Below are 16,546 nucleotides of genomic sequence, written 5' to 3'. Positions count from 1 at the left end.
TGGGAAATTCTCTTTTTTATTATAATTTATACTCTTGGAGGGTGGGGATTAATTAAATTAATCTGGCAGAGGTAGGGAGAAAGAAAAAATGTAGTAAATTCATGTCCCGAGAAAGGTAACTTTCTCCTCTTTGCCCCCAGTGTAGGAAGGTATCAACCTACAGGGGAAGGACACACATGAGGCCAAACTTCCCTGGGAACTGGATCTATGTTACTTCCAAATAAATTAGTAGCAAACTGGTTCAGAGTGAGGAGTAAACTTAGACCAGTTCTTAACACTGATTTCTTAAATGAACTTTGAGAAACAAAGTGCTTTCAGAGTTTGTGTATATGTTAGGACTGTGTTGTATTCTAAAGAAATTGGTCTGCTGGAAATATACTTTTTGGAAATATACTATTTAATTTTTATCGTTTGTCTTCAACACCACGCAATTATTTAAAAAACTGTGGGGCAGGGAAGAGGATCAAACCAAATTATTAAAGAATTGAAGATATTCATGTTGATGTTCCTTACTGGGAACAAGTGACAACTCTGAAAATGCCTGAGGAGCTGATGGACACCATCAAATAGTGCACTGGTCAGAGAGATCATTGGACAAGGGAGTGAAAGTAGGACCCCCAGACACTACTAAATACCTTTCTATCAAGCTGTTGTTGGCCAAGGCATGAGGAGAAGTCAGAGAATTAAGTGGTTTCTGTATCTTAATTGCACTGGGGTGTCAATAAAATTAAAAGAAAAGGAAGTGGAAAGAAGTACAGCCAGAACCTCAGCAAGAACTTCTGGAGAAGTTGGAAGAGGGATTTGTAGCCTGGTGCTGTCAAACTATGTATTCCCCACAGGCTGCCGCCTCCTGCAGTCAAAGCACAAGTTGGGGGACCCTGTGAACCACACCATGAGCATGCCTATATGCACCCTTCCTTGGAAGTTTTCCTTATTTTTATCTCTTTGAGGCTGTGGAATTAGTTCTGAATATAAACAGGCCACCAGGGGTACCTTCCTCCTTTGGTGGGAAGATAAATTGCACTTCATGTCTGGGTGGAATGTAAGGCTGAGGAAATGTAGCAAGTGGAGCATAAGCACACAAAAGTGTTCCTGATTCAGCATTCAGAGCCAAGCTGTGTAAATGCCAGGTATCTGGCTAAAGAGGGTAGTTTTGTGAATGAGAGGTCCAAAAGGAGCTCCAGGGGTAGAGCGGAGGTGCTTGCTCTCAGGACTACCCTGAGACTGAAGAGTGCAGTGGTCATTACTTCCTAGGAAAGCGCCACATGGATCCCCCAGTAAGAAGACCTGAAAGGTGCTTGATGGGAAGAACATTCTCCTTTTCACCTACAGGGTACGTTGGGTTGTTAACCCATTGCCTTTACTGCTCCCACACATTGTCCCTAAGAATGAGAGATATAAACTTATTGAAAAGATTATGTCTAGAGCAGCTGACTCTAAACCTGCTTTGCATAGAAGACACCAACAGATACTTATTTTGGGCAATCACAACTCAGTCTTCACTGGTATGCTTTCCTCTTTCATATCTTCCTTTCAGTTTAGACATTCATGCTGCATCCTTTATTTTTTTTCCTTCTAATTATTTTTCTTTTACTTTCACTATATTCTACTTTTTTTCTTTTTATAATCCATACAAGGAGACAAATCTTGACAATAAATTCATTCTGGTCAGTTGGCATTATTTTGCAGTGTGTGTAGCAAAGCACAGCTCTGTGCTCTGGAGCAATCCAAGACCAATTCTTTGTTGTTACTGTCCATTTGGGGTGGGACAAGAAGTTGGATATGAAGACAACCTCTTCTTTTCCTTCACACACAGCAATTTCCCCATTGCCCCAAGAATGAATGAAGTTAACGACTACTACATAAATCTCATGCTACAGCTGTTCATTTCATTGCCACTGGGGAGTGCTGCATTATTTCTGTGCCGCTGCATGGTTTTCTGTGCAATTATGATGCAGAAGGTTACAGGAGGGTATGGACTATGCTGTGACCCCCGACAAAAATATAAATTTCATTAAAATTGGTTGATCAGTTGTGTACTGTGACGTTGAATCTGAAAGTAGTAATGGTGTTTTTCAGAATTGAATAATGTTTATACACTTAGTAGAGAAAAAGCAGTATGCTGCTAATTGAGGTAATAAACATGCTTTTCTGGTGTGCCATAAGCAGCAAATCCGAAACAGGTAATGTATATGAATGGGTATGGAACTGCAATACATTAAGTAATAAATATTCCGTTCAGTCGTCAAACCTTGTAGGAACTTCAACTAAATGAAAAAGGCAGTGTGTCTTGTATCTGCACTCTTGCCACTGTGGGAAATCTGTAGAAATGAGTGTTGTAAACATTTTTTTCTTTCATTTTGACAGGTAATATTTGAAGCTGAAGTCTCAGATGGGAGAAATGGCTACATTGCCATTGATGACATCCAGGTTCTGAGTTACCCTTGTGGTAAGTAATGATTAAGAGCTGCATTTTTCTCTGTCTTTTCAGGACATATTTGATATTGCTGTAGACTGCTGAGTTTTCCTCACTTGATCACTGAAGTTCTTTGTTCTTTCAATAGTATTTTTGTTGCAGCTTCCAGGGGAAAATGTAGTGTTGCAATACTGATTTACCTGGGTAAAATCTCTGTGTGCCGGATGTGAAGTATATAGGAATACAAAAGCAGAAATTTTTCCGTGTCTTTTTAGTCATACAATAGTTGGTGTGTGTAATCAGTATGGGGTTTAATGTTAATGTGTATAATCACTGATTAAAGAAAACTGAATTGGCACATGCATGTAGGAGGTCTATCATATTTCATGCCCTTGTTCTTTTTATTTTTTTTAAATTTTTTTAAAAAGGACACAAGAGTTTGTAGTTCTGTTTTGTTTGTGTGGGTTTTTTGTTTGGTGGGTGTTTTTTTTTGGTTTGGGTTTTTTTTGTGGTTTTTTTTAAAAAAAAAAAAAAAGGCTTCTGGCTACTGGACTGATGAAGAACTGTTTTTTGTGGGGGTTTTTTTGTTTGTTTTTTGTTTTGTTTGTTTGTGGGTTTTTTTTTGTGGACAAACTTCAGGCATTTATGTTTGCCTTTCCCTGCTTAATCCTGGGGAAGAATTACACACATGCAAACATAAATTTTTATAATAAGAATATGCTACAAATAACAAGTTGTGAAGAAGAAATTATTACTATGCATTTTTGTCAGTTGTTATCACTTGGGGCTTTTTTGGTAATTTGGTTCTGTCCAACCCTTCTAATCTTACCCTAGACATCTGCTTTCTAAAATGTGATTTCATTGTAGCAGACCTCATGGCTGTTAATTTAATTGCTCTCTGAAATGATCAAGATATAACAATCCCCTTCCCAAAATTTGCAAAACAATGCCCAGTAAAAAAGTTGCATTGGCAACCTCACATTTTGTTTGCTTGTACTCCAAATCTGTTAAAACCACAACTCTTAGGGACTACCAAGCTTACAGGGTATTTGAGTGAGTTACCTCTTTCTATTTCAGCCAGCCCAGGTATATTATGTCTGTACTCAGCAAAGCTCTGCTTGGATTCAGTATCTGGCTTTATTTTTTTTCTTTTTTTCTTTTTTTCTTTTTTTTTTTTTTTTTTTTTTTTTTTTTTTTTTTTTTTTTTTTTTTTAAATTCTGGTGTTTGGGTTTGTTGTTTTTTTTTTTCTTTCCCTTTGTGTTTGTATTAGTTGTTTTTTTTTTTTTAACTTCCAAAACAGCAGGCACTTGGGTACAGCCATGATGGCAGATTATCAGCATGATACAGTATTCATATAAAATCTTTTTGTTGTTGATGATTAAATCCTGTTGGCTTTAATTTGCTGTTTTTCCTGTGTGTTGTTTTCTTTTTAGTAAGAACAAAGAAATAACAGTTCTGCTACTGGTTTGGTTAGTTCTTGAGAAAGGAATGGGCAAGATCTGTGTAATGTACCCATTCCTCAAATATGTTTTGTTGACTTTCTTACATCTAATAAATCCTTCAGGTGGTTATGTCAGTGAGCTCTCCTCTAGGCTTTGTCAGTGTGGGAAATAATTTGTTACCTCCTGAAATACTGTATTTAATGGCACAAATTATTTCATTTCGTAGAACAACAGAGTTCTGAGTTGCATTGCAAATAATCTGAATAGTATCCCTCTATTTGCCTGAGCAGTATCCTGCTAATTGAGTTTTTCTCACTATGATGGGTTTCATACAATTGAAAGTCTTTTGGATAATTTTTGTAAAGTGCTGCTGACATTTTGGCATTTGATCTCCTTCTCTTGGCTTTGATTTTTAAAAGGCTTTATTATAACTCATGTATAACATAAAGTTAGTAGAATCACCAGGGGAGAAGGGAAAGGACTGAAAGCAGTCTTTCTTCTCGAACAGAGATGAAATAAATAATTTTCTCTTCTGTTTCTGTTGTTTAAGCCAAAGGTTGTTATAATATGCATCTTCAGGGAGACAATGTTGCTGGCACCTTTTTTAGCAATAAATGTTATTTGTAATTTTTGTTTTCCCCTCTGCAGATAAATCTCCACATTTCTTGAGGCTGGGGGATGTAGAGGTCAACGCAGGGCAGAATGCTACATTTCAGTGCATTGCTACGGGGAGAGATGCAGTGAATAACAAGTTATGGCTCCAGGTAAGGCCAACTCATGCAAGTCTATTTAGCTAGAGGACAAGCTGCTTTCTGGAGGTGCAATATTTAGATTCCTAAGCCTTTTTTTTCTTCTGCATGTAAAATATTTAGTTTAAATACAATTTTTTTTTTAGTTAAATGGAGAAATTTTAATAACTTTAGTAATGTTAGAAAGCTTGAATTAGAACAACTGGTTCTAAGCGGAGAAGGTTTGGTCTTTAAGTCATTGTGGGCCTTCTCTCCTCGTAAATAAGCTCCTCTGTATCAAAATTTATTATCATTAAATGCAAATAATTGGCATTTGGCATCTGATAAAACACAAATATCATAAATTTTGAGGGTTATTTTATCATGCAAATTACAACTAGTTCTTTGTCCAAGTTGATGACTGGAGGGATGTGGCTGTACTTCTGTGTGCATAACAATTTTACTCAGCAGCATGTTTAATGGGACAACATAAAAGGACCATTGCATGGCCTTTGTGTCCATAATATGAGAAACTTAAACTTTTATCATCTGTAATTGTGAGTAGTATGTATGTTAGTATGTAAGAGCGAACTAAAACCAAAAAATAACCCTTCTCACTAATAAACAAGAAAAAATAATTGAACACCACAACCACCCTGCCAGAACAACTACTTTGCTTTGTGGTGTGGGGATGGGGTTGCTTACAGTTAAGACCACCAGTCAAGTAGAAGGATGGCAAAGTTTCACAGAAGTGCCTTAAAAAATTAAATTTTGCCACTTAATAAGGGTTAAAAAAATCACTTTAGTTGTATGTGTACCTTTATATGTATGTTTTAGTTTATACATAAACCTTAAGTAACAACACTCCTTTAGAATGGTTTCTAAATATTCTCTTTAGTTCTTTAAAATGTCTATTTCTGTATATTTTCAGAACTGTAAAGTGTATATTTTTTGGGAAGCACTGTACTTGGAAATGAACTATAATCAGAACTTTAAAATCTACTTTTTTTGGCAAGCGCTGTACTTTGAAGTAACTGATTGTAGTTCATTTCAATCTGTTTGATTTTTCTTTTAATGGAGAGTGGAACTGACAGACCTTTTACAGTTGTATATAAGCATGTGATAAACTTAAAATTTTAGAATATATTTTTAATAGATTGAGATTAGAAAAAAGCTGATGCAAAATATATTACTGGACAAATATGCTGCAACATTAATAAAAGAACACAAATCTAGCAGTAACTGCATTGCATTTAGTGAAGAGGTATCATAGCAGTAGGAATGATTTGTACTCCATGTCTTTGAGTAGTAGCTTGTTTAAATTCAGGAAACATATAATGCATTCACTGAGGAGGAGGAGTTTGATTTCAGAGGCTTGCCAAATAGAGTACACAAAATTAAATTGATCTGGGTTTTGCTATATGAAAGGCAAGACTACAGCAGTAGGAGCTTACAGGAAACCCGTGAAGTACCATCTTCATTTGATCATGGGTCAGAAAGGCCCGATGGAGACAGCCAGCTGGAAATCTTCCCTATCGCTCACTCCTCAGAGTCAGATAACTCTGACAGATTATCCTTTCTAACTTTCACTCCCCTGAGAAGCCTGGTTAGCATCCAGAACAACTCAGAAAACATATGTTTTGTCCCTCCATATATGTCATGGGTGGATTGTTTGTTTGGGGTTTTTCTGTGTATGTGGATCACAGATGTGGTAATTTCTCACAGTGCAAAGGATAAGTTACCTTTGAGGTTATAACTCTGCTTGCTTGTGCTTATGTAGTGTCTTGATATTCTTGGAGATACCTTGTTATTAAATTATGTACTTGTACTTCTGTTCCCCTTGTTTTTCCTTAAACAGTGCCAAATTTTCACCAATTTAAAGAGGACCCATTTTATTATCTCCCTCATCATTCCACCTCACCATCGTACTCGCCCAACATAAGTGTGAATCAGCAACTTTCCCTCTGAATTCTCTGCCTTAGATAACACAGCAAGTTACTGCTGTTGTATGCAGCTAATGGTGAATTTGCTTCTTTTCCTTAAAACGTGTGATGGATACGTATGTGCCTCATGAGGCTCCGGAGTGTGACTTGGAAACAGTTCACTTTAACCTTTGACCAAACCAGAAATTCATAAAGCCCGAATAGCCAGAAAGGAAGAATCAGCAGATCAAATCAAATGCCTGAGTAATTGTTTTTGAGAGCCTTGAGCTGAAACATTCCAGGAATGTATTTTTCTCATAACAAGAAAGGTCGTTGGGAAAAAAAGAGTGCAGAAATGAAAAATGAAGGGGGGTGCAGGTGAGGAAGAAGACACTTACCAAGTACACTGTGTTAGAGAAAATGGCTTTTGGTTATGTCCTTATTGAAAGAAAAAAGATGGGGGGGGAGGGGGGGGGAAGAAAAAAAAGAAGGGGAAAAAAAATAAAAGAAAAAGCCGCAAACAATTTGCTATTAAAATTCTTTGATGAGGGAAGATCTGAGCTGTAGTCTGGCTTTTTGTATCTGAAATTATCTAAGATCTCATTTGCTTGTATTGAAGTAATAGAGCTGTGCAGGCACAGATTTCACTACAGAATCTAACAGTGCTCTCTTGCTCTTCCAGCCCTCTGTTTCAGAGGAGGGCTAAAGTAAATTCAGCAACAGGAGAAAAAATAGAGCAGCCATCCTTCTCTGTGTTCAGAGTCATGCAGCACCACAGCTGCTTCAGCCAGGCTTGGTCTGAACTGCTGCAGTCTCGGCTTCACCTTCCTCATCCCTCTCTGCACTCACACTGGAGCTTTTGCAGGTTACCAGTAAATCAGTTCAGGAATGTCATCTGGCTAAAAAAGATTTTTGTTGCTGGGGGTGAGGAGGACTGTTTATTTTGGTTTGGGTTGGTTGTGTGGTTGTTTTTTTCTTTCTTTTTTAGATTGATTCGTGTCTGAATTACCCATATAAATAGTGCCAGCAGGTGGAAAAAGATGGGGTTGTTTGGATAAAAGCAGGGAAGATGGAAAGATTATAGCAACTTGAACTGAAGTAAAAGTGGATCTCAGTCGCATGTCTCATTGTAGTGTCCTCCATAAACTTTAATTCTTTTTAGTTATTGGAAAAAAGCCCATATCATATACTAGATGATCTATGTGTGTGCACGTTTCCATGCTTATGCATTTCTCAGTGTGTATATAATTAAGTGCACATACCTCTTGTGTGTCTGAAAATAAAACCAGATCAAAATAGACACAGCATTTCAATACACTGTTTCCTGTGTGTTTACTGTTGTAATGATAATCTTTTCATCAGCTCCATTTTCTATAATTGTACGTCTGTAAACATTTCAGACAAATAGGAATTAACATTGGATTGAACTTCCTCTGACTTTCATGGCTGCAGATTCTGCTCTTGGTTGTTTGTTTTTAGATTTTATCTGGTCTCTTGTCCCCTTTCTTGCCCCTTCCCTCCCACATCTGCATTTTGCCTCCCCACCGGAGGAGGGGACCAAGTTCTGGGACAGTCAGAGCTCTGGCATTGAAAGATGAACAGTGAAGATAACAGAAGTCTTTTAAAAGTTGCAGCTGCATTAATACGAAACCAATATTTCCACAGGTGAAGAGATTTGACTGGTTGAACAAGATGATCTGAAACACACTTTTTGTGACAGTGTGAATAGTAGGTGTGGGAGCAGGACAGATATGCAGTGCTCAAATTTTTTTGCTCTCTACCTTTTCAACCTAATTACTATTGAATCTGTTGTGGTTGTGAGCTGAAGGATTCTCTTTGTGACCTGCGATCATTAGCAAATTCTGAGTTTCAAAGTCCTTGGTTTTTGTTTCAAGTGAGTATTGATGTTGTTTCTGAAATACACACAAAGACTGAATGTATTATGTCTGAGTGTAATACTGAGTAAAAGAAACCCCACAGCATTTTTCCTCTCCTCTTAAAATTTCCACTGTAATGTGTCACACACCAACAACTGTATCTTGGTGCCACTGTACACACTGAAGCAGTTGTGTTGTGTGATAGGAATCCCCAAACCCAAGGTGGTAACTTAGCTTTTCTATCTGTTATGCTCTGGTATGCTTTGTCTTAGAAGCTTCAGAAATTAGCAGAAGTTCTTGCTAAGATATTGTTTCCTGAAGGAGGTGAATGTAAGTGTGTGTGTGTGTAATCTTAAAAGATGGACTATAGCATGTATAGACATCATAACTGATCAGTTGTTACCCACTTCTGCCAAATTTCCTTTTTCTAAAGTCTATGAATCATCTTTCTTCCAGAATAAGGATTCTTTCATTTGTTAACATTTGATGCACCTTTGCTGCTTTGTGCACAGTGATCTGATGAATTAGTATAAAATAGGACTGGACTCCCTTTTTATTCTGTTTTTTTCCCTGTGAAACACCATGCATTCCAGTGGAGTCAATAAATAACCTTGCAAACAAGTCACTTCTGCACATTAATCCTGTGCTTGGGATGGATAATTGTTAAATATTAAATATTGGAAAGAATAGCATAGGGCATTCTAAACATAAAAATGCAGGAGTGGGGTGGGAGGGTCTGTTTGCACTTTTGATTTGGAGATTTTTGTGTGCAGAATTGTTCCATGTTTTTAAGCTTCATTTCTTTACTAAGACAGCAGAGAAATAGAATTGACTGAATAGAATAAATAACATTTAGGTACACAAAGACTCCAGAAAGCAGTGTACGTATTGTCCAGCATTTGTTCTGTGGATCTAATTGGGATATCAGAGCAATAGGGTTTCTTGCATAATCAGGCTGTGTTTAACGGCTTCCTGAGCTGGGAACAATTGTGGCTCCCAGAAGCCCAATACGATTTTCAGTGTCTTATCGATGTCCGGTTTAACTGGACACTCGCACAGTGTGGAGAATAGAGCTTTTTGCTAGAACATCTGTTAAACCATATGTCTTGGCACCTGGTTCAGATGGCGATAACTGCAGCACTAATGAGTCCATCCATCATTGCTGAGCTTTGCATTAACATAGCATTGGATTAGGGAAAGCGGCTTGTTCTGGCTTTGCAGTCGGACGTGTTTTGCCACGGTCTGCGGTGATACCATTTGCTTTGGCAAATCTCAAATTCAAAGGGGGTACCACATGCGTTTAAAAGTTTAATATGCGCCTGGTAATCCTGTGCAGATTGCCACGAGAGCAGTGGCGAGCGGGCCAATCTGTCAGCAATAGCTGTGGGTGCTGGCTAACCGCCGCTCCACTTGGGCTGCCAAGGCTGGCAAGGCAGCCCCGCTCTTGCCCGTGGAGAGGCTCGTCAGCGTTAATGCGTCTGATGCAACCCCCCTCTCCGCCAGAGGAAAACGTCGTTCCTTGTGGAATAACAGATAATTAAAGCAATTGCCTGAGAGTAATAATTGAAAAAGTGAAATTAAAAAGCATTATGGAAAATAAAATGCAAATTGCTGTAAAAACAATGGAGTTGGGCTGACCTCCCAGCGGTACCAACTGTTACTGGAGGATGAACGAGCATCTGCACGGTTGTCTGTTTGGGCTCTAACAACTGGCTGTATCTCACTCCCTTTCTTGAGGAAACTGCCATAACCATTAATGCCCAGGTTACCAGCTTCTTGGGCTTTGCTGCTGGTTGCCGTAGAACATGATTTGATATTTAGCATTTGTTTTTCTTGCTAGATACTGCATATGCATGCTTTTTAACAAGTCTTTGGAATAGGCCCATGCAGATGGTATCGTGTGATGATGCATTTGGGCAGATCATTGTGCAGGACCAGTATAGTGTTTCAGGAATTTAGACTGGAGAGTGTATATGAGGACCTGTGCCTCTAGGAGGGAGCTGAGGGACACAACGCTGACTGTTTTGTTTTACTTTTTGGACGGATGCTATTTCTTTTCGGAAGAAGGAAGTTGTGCCACACGATTCCTTTCTTCCTACTGTACTCAGAAGGTGAAGGCGTGGATCAGTATTCAGCAGGAGGGTTTGAGATTGGGCTGTGGGCCTCTGGGGTAAACCATTTAGCTTCAGTGAAGTGTTGGGAGTCTTGCTCGTGTCTCAGGAAAAAAGTGTATCTCTAATAGGAGAGTCACATCCAATTTAATTTTGTTTTCTATTGTTTGCATGTTTTTTCTACTTTAATTTTTTCATAGTTTTCTAATGTAATTTTGCCTTTTGAGATCCCATTGCATTTTGATGCAGTCAGTTAATTGGCTAAGATACTGTTTCTTTAGTTTGAACATTGGCTGTTATAGTGAACTTGCCTTTTAACAGTTTTCATTACATTTGAAGACAATTTTTTGTTACTTTCAGAAATTTTATGACCCCTGAAAGTTAAAGGGAGCTGAGTACGCTCTGAATGTTAGAGAAGCTTTGTTGGCTTTTTCTTTTGTGGGGCCTAGAGAAAATTCAGAGAAGGTGCCTTGTTAGCATCCACAGGATTTTGACTGTGTAACTGTGATGGAGAATTTGGTCTACTTTTTGGGTTTAGTTAGCTGTCAGATTTGGTGCTTTTTGGTGTTGAATGGAAATAAGTCAGTCAGGCCTGCTTGCCCTAAAGAGGAGTCCTAGCCTTGAAGCTATCTGGGGGCTGTAGGAGGAAAGAGAACTGATCAGTCTGGATTTACTCTTCTCCCTGGGTGGCAGGAGTGATGCGTGAACCTCTGAAGAGCCTCTGGGAAGACAGCAGACTCTTTGAATCATCAGTATCATATGCCCAAAACAAGTACTAATTTGTACAGCAAATTGGGCCATTTCTGCCAAACCTTCTTTCCTCAGCCGGTAAATGCTGCTTAAATCTACATCATTGTACCTCTACCATGATTACTGACAATGGCCAAGGAGCGTATAAGTTCTTTTTCTGTTGCACTTGAGACCTGCACAGAAACTTCACTTCCCTCATTTGTCTCATCATTGGTTGCTTTTACTTATGGAAAAGATGTTTTTGAAAGTGAGCAACAGAATAGGGAAGCACAGAGGACAGGACTTCTCTTTTGCCAAGGACTTGTCTACCTGCACTTTCACCTCGTCATATTTATGTTCTGTGATAGACATTCTGGTTTTCCAAACATTTTTTTCAAAGATATATGAAAAGCTGCCTTGAAGTGTTATATCAAACTCCTTGTAAATGACTTGACTTGTAGTTTATTCTGTATCACACACTGCTGACTGACAGAGTTATAAAGAATATTCACCGATGAAAAATACACTATTCATAACTTCATATTTGAGATTCTCTTTTTAACTTGCTTATCTCAAAAAGGTTCCCCCCCCCCTTCCACTCTGTATTCACCGTTGATGCTAATCTATGTAATTTAACCCTAAAGGAACCATTGTCCCTCTCTTCCCTCCTCTAGTTATCAGCTTCTTGGATAAATATGGCAGTTCTCCCTAGATATCTGATCATCTCAGGTTTCAGCAACATAAAATACAGTAATCCTCATGGTTTTAATTTTATTCTGCCACAGTCAACTATGTTCTCCAGTCTGCATAGCTACCACTCATAGTTTACATAGCAGCCTTTGGGGTTGTCAACCCTCTACATCTTCCCTAGGGATGGTGCTAATCCTGCAGTGGCTGGAGCATCAGGTACTGGGGTACTATGCTGTTGCCTGTGCCTGTGCCCTGGGGCAGCTCACTGACCACCCGATTCACTGGGTGCTGCTACCTTCTCCTGCCATTTTGTAGTTTACATCTAGACCAGCTGTGGTGGAATCTTGGTCAATGTGTATTGTCCTGGTAGTATTTCCTCAGCCAGCCAGTGGCTTAAACCCATATAAATGAGACACCTGAAATTAAGATGATGTTTATAGAAACATACTGTTACGAATTCCTTGGCAGTTGAGTCCTGTGAGTCTTGTCTGTTAACGCCTGCATTCAGGTTGTCTCCTCCTCAGTGATGTGATGTGCAGTGGGTAGCGTAATACCCCAGACCCTAGTTTCCTCAAATAGCTACAGGACTTAATGAATTACAGAAGAATAAGAGCAGCTGGCATACTTAGCTGCTTTTAGAAAAGGGTGAAATCATCTACTGTTTGAGGAACTGTCTTGTTCAGTAGTAGATTTTTGTAACTTTTTCCCTGCATTGTCTTCTCTGAACTAACCAGACTTTTTGTTTTGAGCTGCAGGATGAATACTGTAGTTCAGCATGCACTACTCAGATTGATATAGATCTTTAATCACTCTGTCCAGAATTCATATTTCTGTGAATTGTGGGTTTTTTTTAAAAAAAACCCACAAACACTGCATTCAAGAACTATAGCTTTCTGAAAAGCTTTTTTATTATTTATTTTAAATATAGATTATTTTTTTTGTGTGTGGTGTATGTTAGATGAGGTTCAAAATAAGATGCTTTAAAATGTCCAGAGAAAGCAAGTGTTGTTTTTATTTGTGTAGTGCAATGGTCATTGATACTGTTGTATGAATTTTGCTATTTTGCCTCCAGTGGATTTTATTATAATAAAATAAATCAGGGTTGCCACCTCTGAAGGGCCAAATGGCTCTCAATTAGATTATTTCCTGAGAACCATTGCTTTCTTCAGTAGGAGGTTGAGTGCAGCATGAGAGAAATTTTGCTACTTCAAAGTGGACAAGTTTGAGTAACAGCAGTGCCTGTAACCAAGACATTTAAAGTAATCACGGATTTTTCTGTACTGCAGTGCAGCATGCAGGATAAAACTTGGCTTGTCACATTTATTCAAGATCTTCAGTATGTGTTTGCGTGGGAAAAACTATGTTGTTTTTTCCTGTTAATAAATGAATGCGTAGTTCAATGGAAAGTAGAATCTTAGTCTGGTTTGCCATGCATGTAGTGAAACCAGAAAGTTAAAGTGAGTTGTATTAATTTCCTACTAAAAAAAGGTTTAACTGTGTGATTTCTCTTAAAAATTGATCAAAGAAAATAAATTTCTACTTCACCTTCTTGTATACTAAAAATAAGATAGGATTATCTAGGCATATTATTGAAGCTATAGTTCCAATTCATGTTTCATTTGAAAAAAATTACTTAATAGGCTTAAACTGTGTATTTGTAAATAAAATTGACTGGGAAAAAAATACCACTTGTTCAGTCATTCTTCCTTTTGTGAGTAGGGAAAAAAATTAAAATGTTATTGATAACATCTTACAATAAATAGATGTCATGCTTTATTATGTTTCTAGTATGTTTAATAAGTTTTAACACTCCAAGAATATATATTGAGACATTTGTGTAAAAGACTAAAAGAAACTAAAATTAATAATAAAGTTTTTTAGAAAGGTTTTTTTCTCTGTTTGGAAATTGTGTCCTAAATGCTGTAAAAGCATATGCTGTGTGTGCTGAAAAGTGCCAGACAGCTACATGTAAGTAAAATTTAAAAAGTATAGTTAATGGTGTTTATTCTTCTCAAGTTGTTTTATTTTTTGAAAACATCTTTTGGCAGAGATCAAGCATTATTACTGGCATTCAAGCTATCCACATTAAACTCTTGCAAAAAAAGGACATTTCTCCCTTTACACAGTGAGCAAAATCAGGAACGTTTTGGACCATGTCATTTACAAATTCCCTTTTCTCTGGGGCATCAGAAATGTAGTTCCCCTGGCTGCTGGGGGCATCTTTCCAGCCCTCCCACTGTCCAGTGAAATTTTGATTGCACCTTTGGGGACCAAGTTGCATAGACAAACTCCTGCCTTGCACCCTGCTCCCCACACAGATCCTGTCCGCTCTGCTCTCTGTGTCTGCATAGTGAATCTGATCACTAGCTAATCCATTTGGTGAGGGAGTATGTTTTCTGGGAAGGGGTTTTTTTATTCCAGGTCGGTTTTCTGCATGAACACAGGAGTGAAGGCAAGGAGGGAGCGAGTTGGGGTCAGCTGAAGTGGGTGCTGCTGCCAGAGTAACGTGTGTGTCATTGCAGCCAAAGTGTTGACATCTTCTGATCTCTGGCATCCAGCTGAGAGTCTCAGAAAGCAACCAGAGTTGACTGTAATTATTAGCACTGGAGTGGACTTATTTTAAGGTGTTTACACTAAGGAAGGGGACGGCGATATGTAAGGTTGAGCTGTCCAGGCTGATAAAAATCACTGGTATGAAAAAAAAAGAGTTAAAAAAAATTTGGACAGTACATCACCACAGAAAGCTATGGTATCTTATTGCTGTCTTAAACAACAAATCAAAACCCACCACTTTTTATCCTGGAAAACTGAGAAAGAAATGCAGATAAGTTATAAATCTATATGACAGAATTTGAAATGCACCTAAATTCTATAAATTAAATAAGTTGCTGGGATTTAGATGTTTCCATTTAGGTTTCTAGCAGATCCACTAAAATTTCATTTCATGTTTATTAAATGTTTGATCTCTTTCATGAGATGGAAAATAGAAATTTAAGGCTAATTGTTAATTTCCCTATGCTAGATTTTAAGCTGTGTAGTCTTTGCTGTTGACTTTGTTTAAAATATAGATGATCTCATTTCATTGCCTGAAAAAAAAATATTAATAAAATCATGTTCATATCAAATTAAAAATAACCTTGAAGTCATAGAGACTTACTTGAGGTCATAATTTTAAAGACCTGAAATGCCAGAATTAAGGAGGTTTTTCCACATGCTTCTATTTCTTTTAATCAAGTGTTTATACAGCGTAGTTCTTTGTGAAGCCCAGAGTTATTTTCACAAAAAGAGAACTGCCTGCTGGTGACCTCTCCTAAATGAGCAATTCAGGGTTATCAAATCAGACAGAAAGGGACTGGAGGAACCAAGGATCACACAGTGTACAGCCATTACCTATTAGTATAATTCCACATTAATTTTAAATTGAATTTTTAAAACCTAATTGAGAAGCATTTTCAAGCTCTGTTCAGTGTGAGAAGGACATAAATTGAAACAGTATGTACCAGGAACCCTCTAATAAGCAGAGTACTGCTGCCTTTCTTTCTTCTCCTTTAAAATCAGTAGTAATGCCCTGACATTAAAAAGAAGAATTTAATTAAGAGATCATGGCAGTGCATCTGAACTCTGACTGGCTAATGGCTTACCAGTGTAAGGGATACACGCCAAAATGAATGCAAAGTATTTTCTTCAACATTCATTTTTAAGTGAGACCTCTCTTCTGTTTGAACTTTTCATTTTAATGATAGAAAAATATTTTAATGGATTAGCTGTACATGAAGACAGACTTTGAAGATGTAATTGTTCAGTAGGGTTCCCAAGAAACAAATCTTAATACAGAGAAATTTGAGCAACTGCTCTCAGCCTTGTAAGATAAAGTGGTAGGAAATCACTGATGTAAATAGAAAAGAAAATCCTAGGTTTTGTTGTTGGAGTAGAACTGTAAAGCCTGTTAAATTTTATTTTGATTAATTGTTCTGAAAGTGCATGAATATTTCATTTTAAATAGGAGCCCAACTCACTTTGTTTCTCAACGTGAAGCGTGCAGATGAGCTTAAGTAAGCAAGTTCTGAGCTTTGGAGGGTAAATTATATTACACAGCAAACTTGGATGTGCCTCTCTGCTGCAGGCTGAGCACTTGGCATTCAGATTTAAAGCACTGGACTTACTGAAGGGAATCCTTAATTTTGGAAACCTCTCTAATATTTATTTTTTCCTTCATAGCAGTGCAAGAATGAATGCATTACGTGGGTTACTTGTCAAGTCTGCTATCATATAATTTTTAACAACACACCTGTTTATTATATTCTGCTTGGTCATTTAACAATCATGCAAGTTTGTGTTTAGGGGGGGAACTTGACTTCCCTTGGCTTTCTGGCAATGGTGTGACAGTGAGAGCATGTGATGTGGGAGGGCACGGACAAGTACGAGAGGAAGAAAGTACTATGAGGTTTGTTTATTTTAGTTATTTCAAGGCACTAGATCCATCCAAGCTTTATATTAAGTTATCATTCCAGAGAGTTCAAGCTTTTGGTCGAAACTGAGGCGGAGGGGAGGGGGGAAAATAGCTTGAAAATCCTGCTTTTGGATTTAGCTTTTGCTATCAGGAGAAGCCAGCTAACCAGAGGGGGGGCGG

At 38.0% G+C, this 16,546-nt stretch overlaps 1 protein-coding gene across 7 annotated transcripts in view; it reads left to right on the top strand.

The window, feature by feature from the left end:
• PTPRK (protein tyrosine phosphatase, receptor type K) overlaps positions 1-16,546 on the top strand; it is a 321,847-nt gene that overhangs the window by 98,271 nt on the left and 207,030 nt on the right. For all 7 annotated transcript variants that reach the window (XM_026845144.1, XM_026845149.1, XM_026845148.1 and 4 more), the window contains exons 3-4: positions 2,368-2,449; positions 4,508-4,623. In XM_026845144.1, coding sequence (XP_026700945.1) covers positions 2,368-2,449; positions 4,508-4,623 — 198 coding nt within the window. The remainder of the gene's footprint in view (positions 1-2,367; positions 2,450-4,507; positions 4,624-16,546) is intronic.

The sequence above is a fragment of the Athene cunicularia genome (assembly GCF_003259725.1).
Source record: "Athene cunicularia isolate RWA chromosome 3 unlocalized genomic scaffold, athCun1 chr3_part1, whole genome shotgun sequence".
NCBI classification, from domain to species: domain Eukaryota; kingdom Metazoa; phylum Chordata; class Aves; order Strigiformes; family Strigidae; genus Athene; species Athene cunicularia.
Note: the sequence above shows the minus strand (reverse complement) of the source record. Positions and strands in the feature narration are given on the sequence as shown.